The sequence below is a fragment of the Centroberyx affinis genome, unplaced genomic scaffold, assembly GCF_046629955.1.
Source record: "Centroberyx affinis isolate AG114_WGS23_722 - 3 ecotype Tasmania unplaced genomic scaffold, CSIRO-AGI_Caff_v1 ptg002929l_1, whole genome shotgun sequence".
Lineage (NCBI taxonomy): Eukaryota > Metazoa > Chordata > Actinopteri > Beryciformes > Berycidae > Centroberyx > Centroberyx affinis.
The window spans coordinates 56,450-73,458 of NW_027281048.1; the positions used below are offsets into that span (position 1 = coordinate 56,450).

Below are 17,009 nucleotides of genomic sequence, written 5' to 3' on the forward strand. Positions count from 1 at the left end.
AAACACGTCCTTTCAACACAATAACACTCACACTGCAGCTAAACATGTCTTTATATAGCTGTGATATCATGCGTTATCATGACATTTCAGTTATAATAGCCCATTTGATACTTTTAGAGTGTTGCTCACACACTTCATTATTTACTTTACTGGCTGCCAGTTTTCTGCTGTGTTCAGGTCATATCAGAAGAAGCAGAAGAACAGGCTTTCGTTGCTTCAGCTCAGAAGCATTCTTGGCAAGTTTTACTCATTGGAACGCCCACATCCAAAAACATTTGTATTTATGATACAAAATCATTTGTATGAAATTAAAACTAACCATAAACAACCTACAGCAGACATTTCTTGCTTTTCTTAGGTACAGTTGATTGTATTAGTGTGAATATTTTGATATTTAATACCTTAGACTGCCACCTTTAGTGGATTTCCTGCTATGTTTAAGCTTGTGTTGACACACATCCTAAATTCGTGATATCAGGCGGGAGATAGCGGAGCCTGCAAAAAATTCCCACATATTCTACTTGTAATTACCACTAAGAGGTTGACGTGAATGGATTTTCCCAGTCGGCAGATCGTATTTACACAACATTCAATAGGCATTGGACACAGCATCAAAGAACTTGAGTGGTCTAGCTAATGCTAGTTAAAACAACATATTTAATACCGCAATATACAGTTTCAGGCAAAGGATAAGCAGAAATTGAATGTAAGCAGGTCTCAGGTCCAGAATTATTCTTTAACCCTAAACTTAACCACAGTTGCTTACTTAACTAAACTTTTCACATGACAAACAATTTATGCTATTGTCACAGAATAATATAATATAACAACACATAATCTGCATTTCAGAGTTTGTGCTCTTTGCACAAAATTGTATGGGACACAGGAGAGAAAGCTCTGGCAGGATTCAATCGTAGGCCAGCAGGGGCACAGATGGCTCCAGAAGTGGCGAACATAACCACACAACTATATCTGGGCACCTGAAACTCTTACTGAAATAACATCAATGTGGAATATTGACGTTATTAGCTATATTCAGACTTACAAAACAGTTTATGATCCATATATTTGAAATATTGTGCAATATCAGGTATTCTGTTTAACTGATGCTTTCTTTTATTGTGTGAGCTAGATGTGAAAAGGCCCTAGCTAGCGTTCTACCATCAGAATTTAAAACCAGCAAGACACCAGAGGGCTTTCATTATCTTCTCCAAAACACTTCTACCATGCATTCGATTCTACACAACTAGCCACTGAAACTTAATCATCGACTGAATGTCTAATTAGAACAAATTAATCTCTTTGTAGTTCGCAAACACATTCACTCACGCATATACACATACGCGCACACACACACACACACCCGCGGGCCCGCACTGCCCCGCAAACCCACACACACACACACACACACAAAAGCCCCTCTGAAAGCATGTGGAACCAGTGTACGCCTAAAGCGCTCTACACCACTGTATCTCTTTTGCCGCTGTGCGCGCAGAGAGGAAGAGAGGAAGATACGATTAATTGTCTCATTCAATCTCCCACTGTTACATCCGGCGCTCCGGCAGCACTCACATCATGTCAATCAAGCCCAGAGCCTCGTCCTGAAACGGAGCGGCAGAGATGGAGACGGGGAACGACAGATAAAACGAGGGCTGGAGAGCAACTGGGACGGGAACAGAGGTGGAAGAACAAGAGCGGTACAAAGTAGTGAAAAGAGCTGAGCGGAAAGGAGAGCGGACAGACAGACGCTTCATGTTTGCTGATGCAGAAGGAGATTTGAGAGGCGTAAAGCTCGGAAATCAACAGAAAGAAAACTAACCAAGGACAGCGGGGGAAGGAAACTTGTCGGAAACAGCGGATACACAAAGCCCAATGAGACAATGAGTGAGGGAGGGACAGAAGGAGTCAATTTAGCTCCGTCACCTTTGGCCCCGCGCGATAATGGAAAGCTCCGTCACGAGGAGTTGATTAAGCTCGTTAGCACAGCAGAGAATGCAGGTAATTAATCACTGACACATGGGAGCGCTGCGTGCTGATTGGACCAGATCCCACCAATCCAGAGGAGCCAGAGGCCCAATTAGCCCTGACCCCGAGTGTGGCCTGACCTGGCTAACCAACTGCTATGTTTGCCTGTGTGTGTGTGTTTGTGTGAAAGAAAGAAAGAGAGAGAGAGAGAGAGAGAGAGAGAGATGGATAGAGATTTTTTTCAGATAAATCCCCATGACATGAACTCCCATTACCTTTACTTCCTGGAAACAGACTATCTTTAATGGTGACCTCATGCTGCAAATATAAAAAATATATCTATTTTTTTTTTATACCGCCCCTCCCATCAAATACAACTGCCTTTCTCTCCTTGACTGAGATCTCATTGGTTTACACATTTGAATGATTCCTCATTGCATTAAGTCCCGCCCCAACATCCTGTTTCAAAAGGAAATACATAAAATCAAGGAAGTAAAGATGCCGTTTCATGGAGTCTTTAAAGTAAACAGAGCTGTATTTTAGTGAAAAATGATGATCTGACAGTTGTAATAACCTCCGAAGCTGTGACCAATCTGATTATTTGACTGGAAGAAATTTTTTTAAGACTACATATCGGTTCAACAAGTAAAAATGAACTAAAGAAGAATGATCTCCAGTGATCCAGTTATCTATCGCAGTGCATGTGGCATTACAAAGTCTATCCTATACAGATTTAAGAGCTTCTTGTGGGCGTTTCACTCTGCCAAAACACACGCTTGCGCTCTCTCCTCCCTCTGCCTCCACCTCTCCCTCCCTCCTCTGTCGATCTTCCCCACATCCTTCCACCCTGCCTTTTCCATTTTGCTTCCCTCTCTAACAAGCGCACAGGGTGAGAGTGCAGGCTGGAGTCAAGCACAGCGTGCAATGAGAGACATGCGGTTCAAAACCTTGTCAGGACGCGCTTTTCTTCGGCACGTCTTGACACGTTTCTCTCTCTCTCTCTCTCTATCTCCTCACACACACACACACACACACACACACACACCCCTCCTCTCCAAGCATTACTCTACCCACCTCCACTGCATCAGCTCATCCCTTCATCCTCTAACAACTCATCCCCTCTTCTTTTAGCCATTCATCAGTACCTGGGGGGAATGAGGATGATACTCTCCCTCTTCCCATTCATACACTCTCTCCGGTCTCTGCATTCTCTTCTGTCACTGTCTCCATTTCTCTCAATCTGTTGCACTCTCTTTCTTATCCTCCTTCTTTGAAACTCTATCACTATATGCATATATCTTTCTCTCCCAGTCTGCCTGTCTGTCTCTCTCTCTCTCTCCCTCTCTTGCACACAGTTAAATCAGATAGGCCGGATAAGTGCGACAGCATGGTTACACAGATACCAGAGGCACTAAAGAGAGCAAAAATCAATCACTTCTCCCTCTGCCTTTCATCAGCTATCGCTCTCCCTCTCTGTCTTTGTAGTCCGCCCTTCCTTCTTCAATCTTCCCTCTCTTCTGTTCACAGCATCCTCCTGATCGTCATTATCTTTTGGATGCCATTCAAGATTTCCATCATTCCTATTTCAATATGATGCTTTTGATTAAAAAAAACAAGTACCCCCCATCCTCCCCAAAAAAGGATTTCTTTCCCCCTTTCTTTGCTTGGAGAGCACAGATGCCATCCCATCCCTCCTGCATTTGTGGTGCATGTCTCCTTCCCCAGCACAAGACTTTTTGACTGACAGCAGCTGGCCTGTCAAAGGCAGGGAAGACAGGGAGAGAGACAAGGAGAGAGAAAGTGAAGGAGAGACAGAGAGAAGGGAGGAGTGAGGGATAGAGAAAGACATTTCTAATTCAAAGAGACATGCAGTGTTTCCGTGGCAACTCGGTTTCCATAGAAACGGTCTTGCTAAAGATGCCATTAGTGTGAAAAAATACCCACTTACACTCTACTGCACTGTATGCACACAAACATAGGAACATATTCATTCTTACACATAAGTATGCGTGTGCACTTAAACACGCACCAACGCATGCACGCGCAAACAGTTAAATTGCCTAACACACCTGAGGTCAGTTATAATAGTACAATTACAGGCCACTCATGTCCGTACATACCACAATTATAGGTTTGGCCCTTTGGGATGGGAAGTGACAAATTGTCATGCTAATACTATTAGCTGTGCTTGTAGCTTAGTGCTGAGCTTTTACTGTGACTTCAGTCTTCAGATTATGTCCTGAGATTAGACTGCAGGGGCCAAACGCTCCATACATTATTTCATTGACCATGACAGTCTGCAGGCTGGGACCACCCACTCATCTATACACATACACACATACAACTGATACAAGCTAACCCAGGCTGACAGTAGTGGACTGTGTATACGGCCCTACTTGCTGTGTGTATAGGGGGTGGAGGGGGAGGGTCAAGCCTGTGATGTACTGCATGTCTGTGCCATACACATATGTGTGTGTGTATGTGTGTCTCTCTTGTTTTGTGGTGGACAGCTGATGATTCAACGGCCGGCACGGCGAGGCCGCGTCACAACAACAGCTGAGATACGGTTATGTCACTGCTTCATCGGAACAAAGCGTCCCTGAACCCCACCCCCCCACCCCACCCCACCCCATATCCACGCCACACAAACCAACACCGCGCTGAGATGCTACAGGGGCACCAAGCGGCCACACCTAGCACACTGTATGTCCAGCTGAAGTTGGGCTGGGGGAGGGATTGCACAAAACCACACCGCATGCATGCATGAACACACACTTGGAACATACTGCACATGCATACACACACTTGCACCATCGTATGCACTCGCAAAATCTCTCCGACTCTCCATTCACAACTGATGCCAATGAGTTTTCTGCTGTGAGTGAAGTTTACCTGAAGCATTTGCTATTTAATCATGACCACAGCCTTATCTGAACCTTAACCAAAGCTTTAGTTGGCTAACCCTAACCCTAACCAAAGTTGTTTACTTGCTGAAACTTAACCGTTATCTGACCTTTTCATATAAGAAACAGGTGAAAATGGCATGTCCAATTCATGCTGTTGTCACATAATTCAATATGTGGTGCAGGAATGTAATGTTCACAGAATTCATGTCCACAACACAGAGTGCTCATTTCATAAAATTTTATGAGACTGTGTTGTACAGTTGGCTGGGGGCTGTTCAGGTCATTTTGACAACTTAACAGTTCCACAAATGCTGTTCTCTAAACTCTGTCAAACACGCTGCTTCCACCATCCTCTGCAAAGTTGTATATCAGCTGGCATCGGAAACGTAAATCCTACAAGAGTCTTGTTTGTATGAGACTGTAGCAGGTGACACAGCTCTTTATCAGTGGCCAACGCTTTTAGGTTTGTGATCTCCCTGTGATGTTTATTCATCACCGACTGTACTATTCAAATGCCTCGGTCCTGACCAGACTCTTTCAAGAAATAGAGTCTGGGAAGCCACTTTAATGTAGCCGACGAGCCAGTAACGCAGAAGCTGATTTTGTCCTGACCGGAGCAACCTTTTGTTAAATCGAGTGATTGCAGGTCAGTTTGTTTATATCGCTCGTCTGTGTCGCCCCCTCCGCTGAACACAGGAGACATGAACTGCCCTCTGTGTGAATTTAGCAACCAATTAGACAGATCTGATTCCTAATTGCTAGCACTTGATGTAAGCAAGGTCTGGCTTGCTAAACTACTACTCAACACCCAGCACTGATGCGAGTAGATAGGAAATGGATTTATCACCTGCTGTATAATGGCTAACACAATGCAATATCATCTTCAAGTGCTGTGTCCTTTCAGTCATCTGTATTGGGTGAGGATGAATCACACTCACATTATGCTCCCTATTTACACTCTCATTTTCCCTCAGCATGTCAAAAAATCCAACCACTGTCGGCAGACTTTTCGGATTCCGTAACTTGTACACAAGCTGGGCTTTGAAGAGTGAGAATGTAAGCTTTGAGCCGCTATATGTCGGGGAGCGTTGGCTTGCTTTGATGCAGAGCAGAAGAAAAAAAGGGGGGAGAAAGAGAGAGAGAGAGAGAGAATGGCGAGTGGAAGACAGAGCAAGAGAGAGGAAAGAGAAAGACAGGGTAGAGAAAGAGAGAAGAAGGGAGAGAGCAAGGGAAAGGGAGAGATAGACTGTGTAAAGTCAAAGGCAGGGAAAGTCAGACGGAACCACAGACAGAAACGAGAGAAAAATTAGAGAGAGACAGAAACAGAGAAGCTGTGAGCATGGTGGAGTCTGGCACTACCCACCAGTGTCTATTGAATAAACAGCGCTGTGTGTGATAACGCTCTACAGGGGCTAACAGCTGCAGTGCCACCTCACCTCTTGCCTTCGCCCTGGTATAATCCACAGCTAACGCACACTCACTCTACTGCCTGTTAACTGACTCCTCACAACTAGAGCTTTCTCAAGAGGTGCTGTGATAAGATATCTATAAAGATGAAAAAAAAAACACACCGCGTACCAAATTGGATTCAGATCACTTCCTGATCAGGTCCCAGTGGCTTCTCTTAAAAGTTACTTGTGATGTTAGCATATAGCCACAGTGCCTATCTGTGCAGCAGCTGACAATTATTACAGGCTTCCTTGCACCTACAACTCAAGCTCCGTATACTAAATATAGGAAGTAGCCCCCAGGGTTGAGAACCGCTGATATTTAGTACACGAGGTATTATGTGGTGGAGTAATTTTAGAATTCCATCATTGTCATCGTTTAGCTGCCTCAGCGACAGTTCGGAGACTCGGTTTCCCGCTGAGTGACAGTCGCTCGACGGTTCTGCGGCAACTACGTAATAACGGTGTCCGGACGGATGACGGAAGTCGCCTGAAAGACGCAGCTCGCACGCTTTCCACTTGAGAAGAATTAAGAAAAGCAAGGCTTCAAGTGTACACTCGTAGTGGGAGGATGGATGTTGTTGTAGATCGCAGCGGGAGGCCCGAGCGTTGCATAGTGCGAGCGGTGAGAATGAGGCCAGGGCTTATTAGGGGACGAGAGGGGAGCGAGTGAATGAGCGCCACTGAAGGTGCCACTCACCGAGTGTCACTCTCACCGCAGATAAAGACCACTGAGCTGGATGTGACAGTCTCCGCTGCTGGAGAGACTCACCAGCTGTCACAAACAGATATTACTCCCCGCTCTCCTTCGCTAACACACACCGGCCGGGGCCATACAAACACACGCGGCTGTGCAAACACGCATAAGCACGTAGCGCGCTCGTCCACACACACACACACACACACACACATACACATACACACACACACACACACACACACAGACACACATACACACACACACACACACACACAGACACGCGGGCATAGACACTCAGATACAGACAGACACACACACTAGTTTGGCCTCACTGTGGAGTTACACTGGCATTGTTGATACAAGAGAAAAAAGAAATTCTGACAGTAAAATGTTTCTTTCCTGTATTGCCTCCATCTCCCCTCTCCCTCTCCTTATCTCAGTCCCAACAAATGGAGGCTCACTGATGAATGTAAATGACTGCTCTCTCCTTCTCCGTGCAATTAGAGCAAACTCAACCTTTCTGCCTGTTTGGGATTAAATACCCACAAGTCAGCCTGCTCTCTCCATATTTAATAGCCCTTCCTCAGCCTGATGCAAAACCATGAAAACCACCACATTATGTGACATTTTTTTTCTGTAGTATCTCTTATCTTTGTATCTTTTATCTCTAGCTGGGTTTTTTTTCTGTATTCCCTAAACACAAAAATCAGTATATGATGAGGCTCAAAATCATTAACTATGACACCAGCACTCCCTCTAATATTTACAGATTCAGAAAAAAGGACTAGCATACTGGAAGTTTGTTTTGGTGTATGAACCTCTAATGACACTGAATGCTGAAATTTGAAGGCGGTCCCTCTTGTAACTTTTTGAGGCAACAGAGATGAGCGTTGCCGTCAAGATGGGGACTTGGCAGCTGTGACAAATTCAGTGTGCATGCATAGTGAGCTATAAGGGGAAAATTACAGTAGAATGAGAAAATAGTCATAGTCATAGTCATATTGCTCATTGCTTAACCTTGATTGTGTATTATGGGCTTCAATGTACTAGTTATGGCCTTTAGTGTACTACTGTCTGGAAACTGTAAGATCATGCTTTCATTACTGTACTACTGTCGTCATACTGTGCAACTACTACATTGGAGTAGATGCTTCACTAAGCAAATCCTCTGTGATTTCATGCTGTAACTGCGACTTCATCTGTCAACATTTATTGAGACTATTATGCTCCATTCCACTGGTAACAACTTGTTGTATTGCTTTTAAGGTACAGCAACACTGACAGCAGCGATGATTGGCACATAACAGAATAACACTTCCAACTCAGAATGCAACAGTCTATCACTCAATCTGATCACTGCTTTTTTTCCAAGATCACGGGAGCAAATTCTCTCACTTGTCACTCAAGATGATCAAAAATAATATGTCTGAATAGCGTTTGTCTCAAACAGAACAACTGTTGTCATTTGGCGACACAAAAAGCTAATCTCATTGCATTTGAATTATATGCCATCTTTCTAGTGCTGAAACGGTTAGTTGATTAATCAATTAGTCGATCAACAGAAAATTAATTGATTATAATTGTGATAATCGATTATCATTTATTAAGTAAAAATACCAAACATTTGCTGGTTACAGCTTCATGAATGCTGAGATTTGCTTGCTTTCCTCCATTTCTAAGTAAGCAATTTTAAGAATCACTTTGGCCTCTGGTAACTTGTGATGGGCATTTGTCATTATTTTTGATATTTTATAGACTAAATAATTAATCGACCAATCGAAAAAATAATTAATAGATGAATGGATAATGAAAATAATCGCTAGTTGCAGCCCTACATCTTTCCCTTTTTTAATAAGATTAGTTGGTAATGAGGCTGGCACGCTGAAAGGCCGGATAGTTACTGCTGGTAGGGGGAAGGCAAGTCAGGCTCCAAAAGCCTTTTGACAACCTGTTGTAACCGAGTGCAATGCAGAGCAGTCTTCTGTGATCTCCAAGATTACATACTCTGTCCACGCACAGCACAGCCACTGATAAAACGAATCCATTATATGGAGAGAAAGACAAGGAGAGAGAGAGAGAGAGAAGAGAGGAGGAGAGGGTTTACAGCCCATTTGAAGGGCACAATTAAAATTTATAAATTTATCAGGGAAAAAAAAAAATGAGAGAGCGTAGAAAAAGCTCATCCTGTGAGTGGAGACTGAATGAATCAAGGGACACTTGAAAGGCTGCGGTTGTGGGTATACCACACGGCATTCATAACCAGTTCAGCGTCTTTTTACAGAGAACAATGCAATAAAGGAACGAGGATGAGGAGAGGGCTGAGAGGATGGGGATGGGAGAGGGATGAGCGGGGGAGATAATGGGGAGGGGAGAAGGAGATTGGCCTCGTTCCTCCCATGACCTCAACCTTAACTCCTAATGAGAGGGGGGTTTCTGTGTGTGTGTGTGTGTGTGTGTAGAGAGAGTGAGAGAGAGAGAGAGAGAGAGAGGGGGGAGAGGGAGAGAGCGATAGATACAAACTGAGAGAGAGCCAGAGAAAATGATGAGAATGAGAGTGGAAAGAAGGGAGTAAGGGAGGGAGTGATGGAAGGCAGTGTTATGAACAAGTTTGTCTCCTACAAGGACTACTCTGAAAACAATCTTAGTGGCCTGCTGTCAGAATGCAGCACTGACATGAAATACTCAGTCCCACAACCCTGCAGTTGAAACCTACAGTGCTCTGTCGCTATTGTGGTGTGCATACTGTGAGAGAAAAGAACTCCATGGGAGAGAGGCAGTGGGAGGTAATAGCAATAGCGAGCAAAGGTAAAAATCACTCCCCGAGGTGCATGGGTATTCAGCAGAGATTTGAACACATGATGAGAAGAATTGACTTGTGAAATTGGGCTCTTACAGTGTCTGGGCTTCTTAAACCAACACACAGAACGCAACGGCTCAGAACCAGAAAATATGTCCACATCCCCGTAAAATTACCCCGGATGTTGTCACAGTTTCAAAACAAATTCTGCCTTCCATTCATTGACAGAGGAGCAGCTCCGGGCTTTGTCTTTTCATGACATCGCAGATTAGTCTGAGCTCTCTTGATTTTCGCTTTGGGAAAGAGTTGTTTGTGTTCTCAAACCTAGACTCAGCTGTCGAAGACCATAGGAATGACATATACAAATTTTGTTTTAAGGTAGATTTTCCCTACACACCAGCTGCCTATCTCAGGCTCAATCTGTTGGACTTTTTAGAGGTCAAATGTATTTAGTATGACAAAGCCAGGAACATAGGAACATCAATCAAATGCAGACTGAATAGTACCTCAGAAAGACAAAGTGCGAGTGAGAGAGAGAGTGTGTTCAGCACTATTTGGACGGGATTAGTTTTACGGGGGAAGGTGGGGTAATGGAATCATTACCGGAGCATTCAGTAATTTTAACAGACTGCACGCGCCCATGTCAGAAAAATTTCCATCTTCTTTTACCGTCTGGGCATTGTAAAATGACAATAAAATAACCTCAGGAAAAACTGGTCCCATCTGAATTGACATCACTGAGACTGATGGCAAATATTATGTCATTTGCTATGGGACAGGCAATTGCACTTGAAAGTGGCTTTCACCCCAAATCTGACATCAGACCCAAACTCTCAACTCTGGTCCAGTTGCAACTTCTCACCGCGCCTGCAGCCATGCTGTATTGTTATTGTTATTGCAGAAGTTATGTATGATGCATGATGATTTTTGGTGTGATGACAACGTGCAAACGAAGCAGACATTCTCATTTTTGTAATTTTGGAGACTGATTACAGAGATCTCGTATCCCATGCAAACTGCTCATTAGCATTACAGATGCCCTGCTGTAACAATTACTTTATGCACATTGTCCTGAAAATTAATCCTGTCCGAATAGGGCTTAAGGCTGAGAATGAGAGAACTAAGAAGACAAAAGAATAATATCTTGTAATAGGTGTATGAGGTACAATATGCACATGTGCAGTGTCTTATTGTAGTTTGCTCCTTAATTCCTCTGTCTTTTGGGATTGGTCCTAATTGCAAGAGGGGGCATTACAGAGCCAGGCCATTATCCCCTCATGTACAACCACCTAGCATAATGGGATACATGGTGCATGCAGGATGAAAGGAGGGGAGTCATAAAACCACAAATTGGGAGAGAGAACAATAGGATGAGACAATGTAGTGCACCCTTGGCTCAAACAATCAAATCAGTCGCAACAGATTAGCAAGCACCTATCACCATACAGCACCCGTTTGGTCCATCGGCTAATGTCAAACAGGCTTATGTGGCAAATAGGACCACAAAATAATTGACTTCCCTGGCCATGTCTATCTTACAAGAAGTCCACACACGCCTCTGGGCAACTGATGCCTATTTTAAGATAGAGAGGGTCAGTAATTGTAGTGATCAATCAATGACTGGTCAGTCTAAGGGATAGATAGTGCTGTTTCCATATAGCAATGAGGTTTTTTATTTTGTTTTTTCAAAGGGGATCCAAGGCAGTATGTCCTCGCTGCATATTTTGTCCTTCTTTCAATGGGAGAAATTACAGTACAAAGGCTGCCAGAGTACCACAACTGGGAAGCAAGCCCAGCCCATTCATCCATGAGTTTTACTATCGACCACTTGACAAACTGGTTTTCTACCCCAAGAGAGGTTTGTATTAAAAGAGCAAGAACTGTAAGCCTTCCCGTGTTTAAAAAAAAAAAAAGTTAGACTGTGGAAAAAAATAAATAAATAAAAAAATCACTATCAACTTTAAGGCGCCCGAACCATTTATGAGAAATGGTGTGAGGACGCTCGGCGCCTCTAGGTACCTTGTTTGCACTGAAAACAACTGCTCTAATCTCCCCAAACACAAGAACAGGACCCATTATCATTGAACACCAGCATGCTTACGCGTGCTCACACATGCACAGACGCATACGCACACGTGCACAAAAGCACACACACACACACACATATATAGAGCCTCTCAACAATAGATCTGGGAGACCTCATTAGTCTCCAGAGCCTGAGTTGAGTGTGGGCCGAGGCCAACACTGCCGTCCTATTATGCCAATACCAACACATGGCACAGAGTGAATTAATGGCTAAATGGGAGTGTGTGAATTGTTTGGTGCATAATGGGCCTACCTGCATCTGTCACTGGCTCACTGATTCATTATAATGGGGTATTGGGAGGGAAAATAAAGCCAGGAGTGCTGGGAGGTATTCTAGGCATACAAACAACCAATCAGGCCTGTTTATTTGGCCATGCCACGGTGCATTGAGGCTGTGAGGCATGTGGAATAATGTGGTTTAAAGATCAACCGCCATAAAAAAGGACACGTGTGTTCAGCGTGTTTTTTTAATGGAAATCGTAATTGCTCAGTGGCCAGATATTGAGAAATCAAGTGGTTTGCCCTACATAGAGGCCTGGAGTGAAAGACTGCGAGTTTAGAATGGAATAGATTAGACATAATTGTGGATTGATAGAGAATGGACTCAGCAACCTGCAGGGAATTGAGTTATTGACGCTGGAAATTCACTCACTTGCTCACTCACAGACGTATGCACACGAGCGCATGTGCACGTGAGGGTGCACACACACACACAGACACACACACACACACACAGTTAAATTCATACAACTCCCCCTCATGACTCTGTAGGCTTCATGTTCCATCTCTCCCACACAGCTCTCTGTCTCTCCATCTGAGGTTTCTCCAGCACTCTATCACTTTTTGCTACGCTCCTCAGTTGCCTCTTTCTTTATTTACATATACAGTACAATGCAATTCACCTTTCCATCCTCCCCTCTCACCTCGCCACCCTATTTTTAATCCTCTTTCCCTGTCCTTCCACCTCTCTGTTTTTCACGCTTTAATGTATTCGAAACCTCCCCCCCCCCACCACCTCTCTCTCACCCCTCCATGACCACGGCATTATCAGGCTCGTCCCTCCACTCTCCTATCCCCGCTTTTGTCAGACTCAGAAATAATCATGCCTCCTTTTCTCTCTCCCTCTCTAACTGCCTTTATATATAGAGAGAGAAATGTATACGCAAGTGGTTGCCATGCCAACCGTATCCACCGCACTCAGCCCTCGTTCTTTGCGTGTGTGTGTGTGTGTGCGTGTATGTGTACGTGTGTGAGTGACAGTGAATAAGCACACGAGAGGAAGAATAAAAGGTATAGGAGAGGGAGCCAAGTGAATGATTATTACTAAGAAAGGGGGGAAAATACATACATTTCTTCAGTAACACAGTAAAGCATCAAATTATGCTTTATGCAGCTCAACCTCATTGCCCCCCCCCATGCTCTACTCCCTCAGTAGTGCTTTAACATGTCTGTTACACTCCTACTTCAACTGTTATCTATCCCTTCCCTCTTGTCACTCTCAGTTGGTGCCCTCTGTCTCTCCGTCAGCTGTAAAATGTGGTAATTATATGTTGAGCAAAATCCTCTTCCTCCTTCACACCCACACACGCTGTGTTATTTCATAACCTTCACCCCCCCCTCACACTTGTTTATTCTCTTGTTCGCTCCTTCTCCTTTTCCTCTACAGTATCACCCCATTGTTCTTTTCCTCTCCCATCCCATCATCTCCTCCTCTATCACTCTCTCTGTCTCTCTAGATCACACCCTATTGCATTTTTATATGCAGTCGTCTTTTATAGTGTTCCTGTCTTGCCTTTCTCTCTCTCTAGTAAAGAGAGACCTGATCAGTGAACTTATATTGACTGCCACCGCAGAAATAGAAAAGGCCATCTGGGTTTTATGAGCGTTTCCAAACCTGACCAAACAACCTTTTAGACCACTGGAGGCATCGCCTTGCTGAGGGGGCATGAACTCTATTGTCTTTGATTTGGGACATTTATTTGGTTCTTTCTTTATTCAAGTTGAGAGATAGCCCTGCTCTAAATGAACATTGTGAATCCACAGGTAAAGCCAGTGGGAGTCAGAAACTAGTCCATTAATTTTAGGGTCCTTCAAGAGGCACTTGAGCTGCCTACTGTCCCACCAGAATCACCATGATATATTAAACATAACCACCTATGGTAATTAGTCCATTAATTAAGCTAATTAGTGCATCAATTAGCATGTATTATTGTGTCAACATTCTTATCTGGTCATAACACATGGGTGGTATGAATATGAACTCTGCATCGTAAAGCATTAAGGAGTTATAGAAGTTTCATGAAAATAATTTCTCCTCATTAATATGCAAATGTATGCAGCAAGGTGCTCCAAAATCTAATCAGATCATCTGCTCCATAGAGGGAACCTGTGGTGTCAGTATGAAGTGTGTATCATTTATTATTCTTGAATTACTGTGTTCAAAAGAATGTGTTTATACACAGGCCGACACACACAGACAGACGCCACCATGACATAGTGTTCCTTATTCTTATGTACCATGATGGAGGGACATAATAAAACTGTGAGTGACCTATAAAATACAGACAGAAGTCCTACAGGGTTTGGAGTACAAAACAATCCTGCAAACGTTTGTAGTTTGGGAGAAATCGTTCAGGTTTCTGTTGTTGGATTCTTATAGGAGTCCACTTGGAATTTCATGATTCCTTTTTCTGAATGGATGACTTTTTGATACTTTTTGACATGTTGTAATTTCATTCGACTCTGTTTTAGTTTGGATATTAAATAGTTGAAGTACCTGGAGGGCATTTCAATTGTTAAATATCTCTCTTCAACTCTTCCCTCTTATTACCAGCCTCAAGTACTATATGATGTGATAAAAACTGACAGAAAAGCTTTTGAACCTGCTCACTTTCATCAACGCCAATGAGTCGATTAAGCTATTATCAAAAGGAAAAAAAAATCTTAAAAACACATCAAAACAGCTGCAGAGACTCTCAATATACAGCCTCCCATTTTCTCCAAGAGCTAGGCTGGATCAAAAAGCTAATAAAAACCCCCAACCTCAATATCATATGGATTCCCACATTCCTCTGTAATCGACCACATCACTGCTAAGCCTATTAACGCAGCATTATTCAAGTGCATTGTTCGAGGCTATTGTTCTATTTCTAGATCGCAGATTCTGCTACTGCATCCCGATTTATGCCAGATCTCTTGTAACCCGATCCCACAGAGCTGATTTTTGACTTGCTTAGTATTCTATTGTTTCACGCGGCGAGTCCTTTTAGGGTTGAGTCGACTCGCTGTCAGGAGCTTCAATATGACGTCAGGCTCGCAGGGGAAGTCAATTAACAGCTAAATCAATCATCGGAGGGGCTGCGTCGGAATGAGAAGCAGCGCTGTGCGGCGAGAGGTTGGGGCCTCTTGAAACAGTAGGGCGTGGAACCAAAAGACTAATATAGACTAAATGTCCAAAATAATCTATCCTGATGCCTGTTTTTTGGATTTGGCACCCAAAAAACACAAAGGGAGAATATCTCAGAAAGAACTGATTCAGCTCTCCTATCCCACCTTTTTCTGACAGTGACATTCACTAGAATTTGAAGGTCTTGGTTCAGACTGAGACTTGTGACTCGGCACCCAAAACCCCAAAATAGAATATATTAGGAAGAACTTATTTGGCTCTGCTGAATTTGACTTTTTGTCAGTGACATTTGATTATGAAATCACAAAAGTTTATGTACATTTGGCTTATTTAAACTTACACTTGGTGTTTTTTTATAGCCTTGAAACAGGCTGTTGCATTTAATCCAGAGAGCTGAATCTACAGTGTGTTCTAGTCTTTAATCATGGTACATAATTCACAGTATTTTCAAATTGGATATAGTATACAAATATCCACCAAATTCATTTATCAGGTGCTGGACTGAGAAGCAGCAACATGAACATGAATCTGGAATAACGCTCCCCAGCAGTGAATTTATTAACTTCACCTCAATGTTTGGTGCTGATGAAGACCCAGTGGGGTCGAAACATTGATGCATAGTTCACAGCACCCAAAGCCATTTTGTCTTTTTCACAAAAAAAGCAAATAAAGTGCCTACCTTGGCAGCCATGACCATGGAGGAGCCTCCCCTGATGCCCAGGATGGGGATGTGTGTCTGGGCAGAGATGAAGTCCAGGATCTGGGCGATGGCCTCCTGGTCCGTGTCGTCACCGAACACGACGCCCTGCAGCGAGTTCCTCGTCATCTGGCCGCAGATCCGATTGATGATGCTCTTGGGGTCGGTCTCGTTCATGGTTACCACCTCAACTTTGGGAGGGTAAGGGATGTGGAGGAAGTCCTCTTTCTCAAGTCCGGCCCCCAGGGCGACTTCACTAGAGTTGCCCACCAAGATGACGGCGATGCTGAGTGAGTTGATCAGTTTGGGATTGATCGGGAGTATAGGGGGTGAGCCCGGAGGGTAGTGAGGCGGGATGAGAACACCCCTCTGGCCGCTGCCGCCCCTCTGGCCACCTTGTCCCCCCTGGGCACCTCCGGGCCCCGTGCCTGGACCTCCACCTGGACCACCGCCCCTGCGAGACTCGCAGACGGGCAACAGGAGCACGGAGAGGAGGAGCAGAGAGAAGGACAGGGAGAGGGAGGGCAGGGCCAGCCGCAGGTGGGGATGGGGATGCGGATGATGGGACGAGTGTTCGGGAGGAGGAGGAGGAAGGAAGGAGGAGGAGGGGGAGACGAAGCGCCTGTCCTGAAGACGGGAGGGAGAGAGGCGGAGGCTGACAAGCATTGTGGAGGAGTGTAAATGCAGTCCCTGTAGGGAAGAGAGACAGAGAGAGATGATGAATGTAACACACCGAGAAAATGATGAGTAACATTTCAGATTTGACTGGAAATTAATAACATTAATGTACTATAATGAAGCAGTCAGTCTACAAACAGCTAAGTGCAAAAGCACAGACTGAACTAAGTGACCCACATAGCTCGGGTATCAAAACACACTCCAAGAGTGGCCTATAAGTTCTCATAAAGCGTCAAGTGACAACGCCAGATCCATTATATTGTGCTGTGACTTCCTTGGAGGGACCCTGTGGCACACATCAAAGACAGTGAGCGAAAGAGATAGTGA

General features: G+C 44.1%; 1 protein-coding gene across 1 annotated transcript in view; it reads right to left on the reverse strand.

Annotated features, from left to right (window-relative positions):
- The window catches only part of grin2bb (glutamate receptor, ionotropic, N-methyl D-aspartate 2B, genome duplicate b), a 53,279-nt gene extending 36,609 nt beyond the window's left edge, over positions 1 to 16,670 (reverse strand). The window contains exon 1 of the mRNA XM_071536685.1: positions 15,987 to 16,670. Within this exon, the coding sequence (XP_071392786.1) occupies positions 15,987 to 16,670 (684 nt within the window). The remainder of the gene's footprint in view (positions 1 to 15,986) is intronic.
- Positions 16,671 to 17,009: the final 339 nt, after the last annotated feature.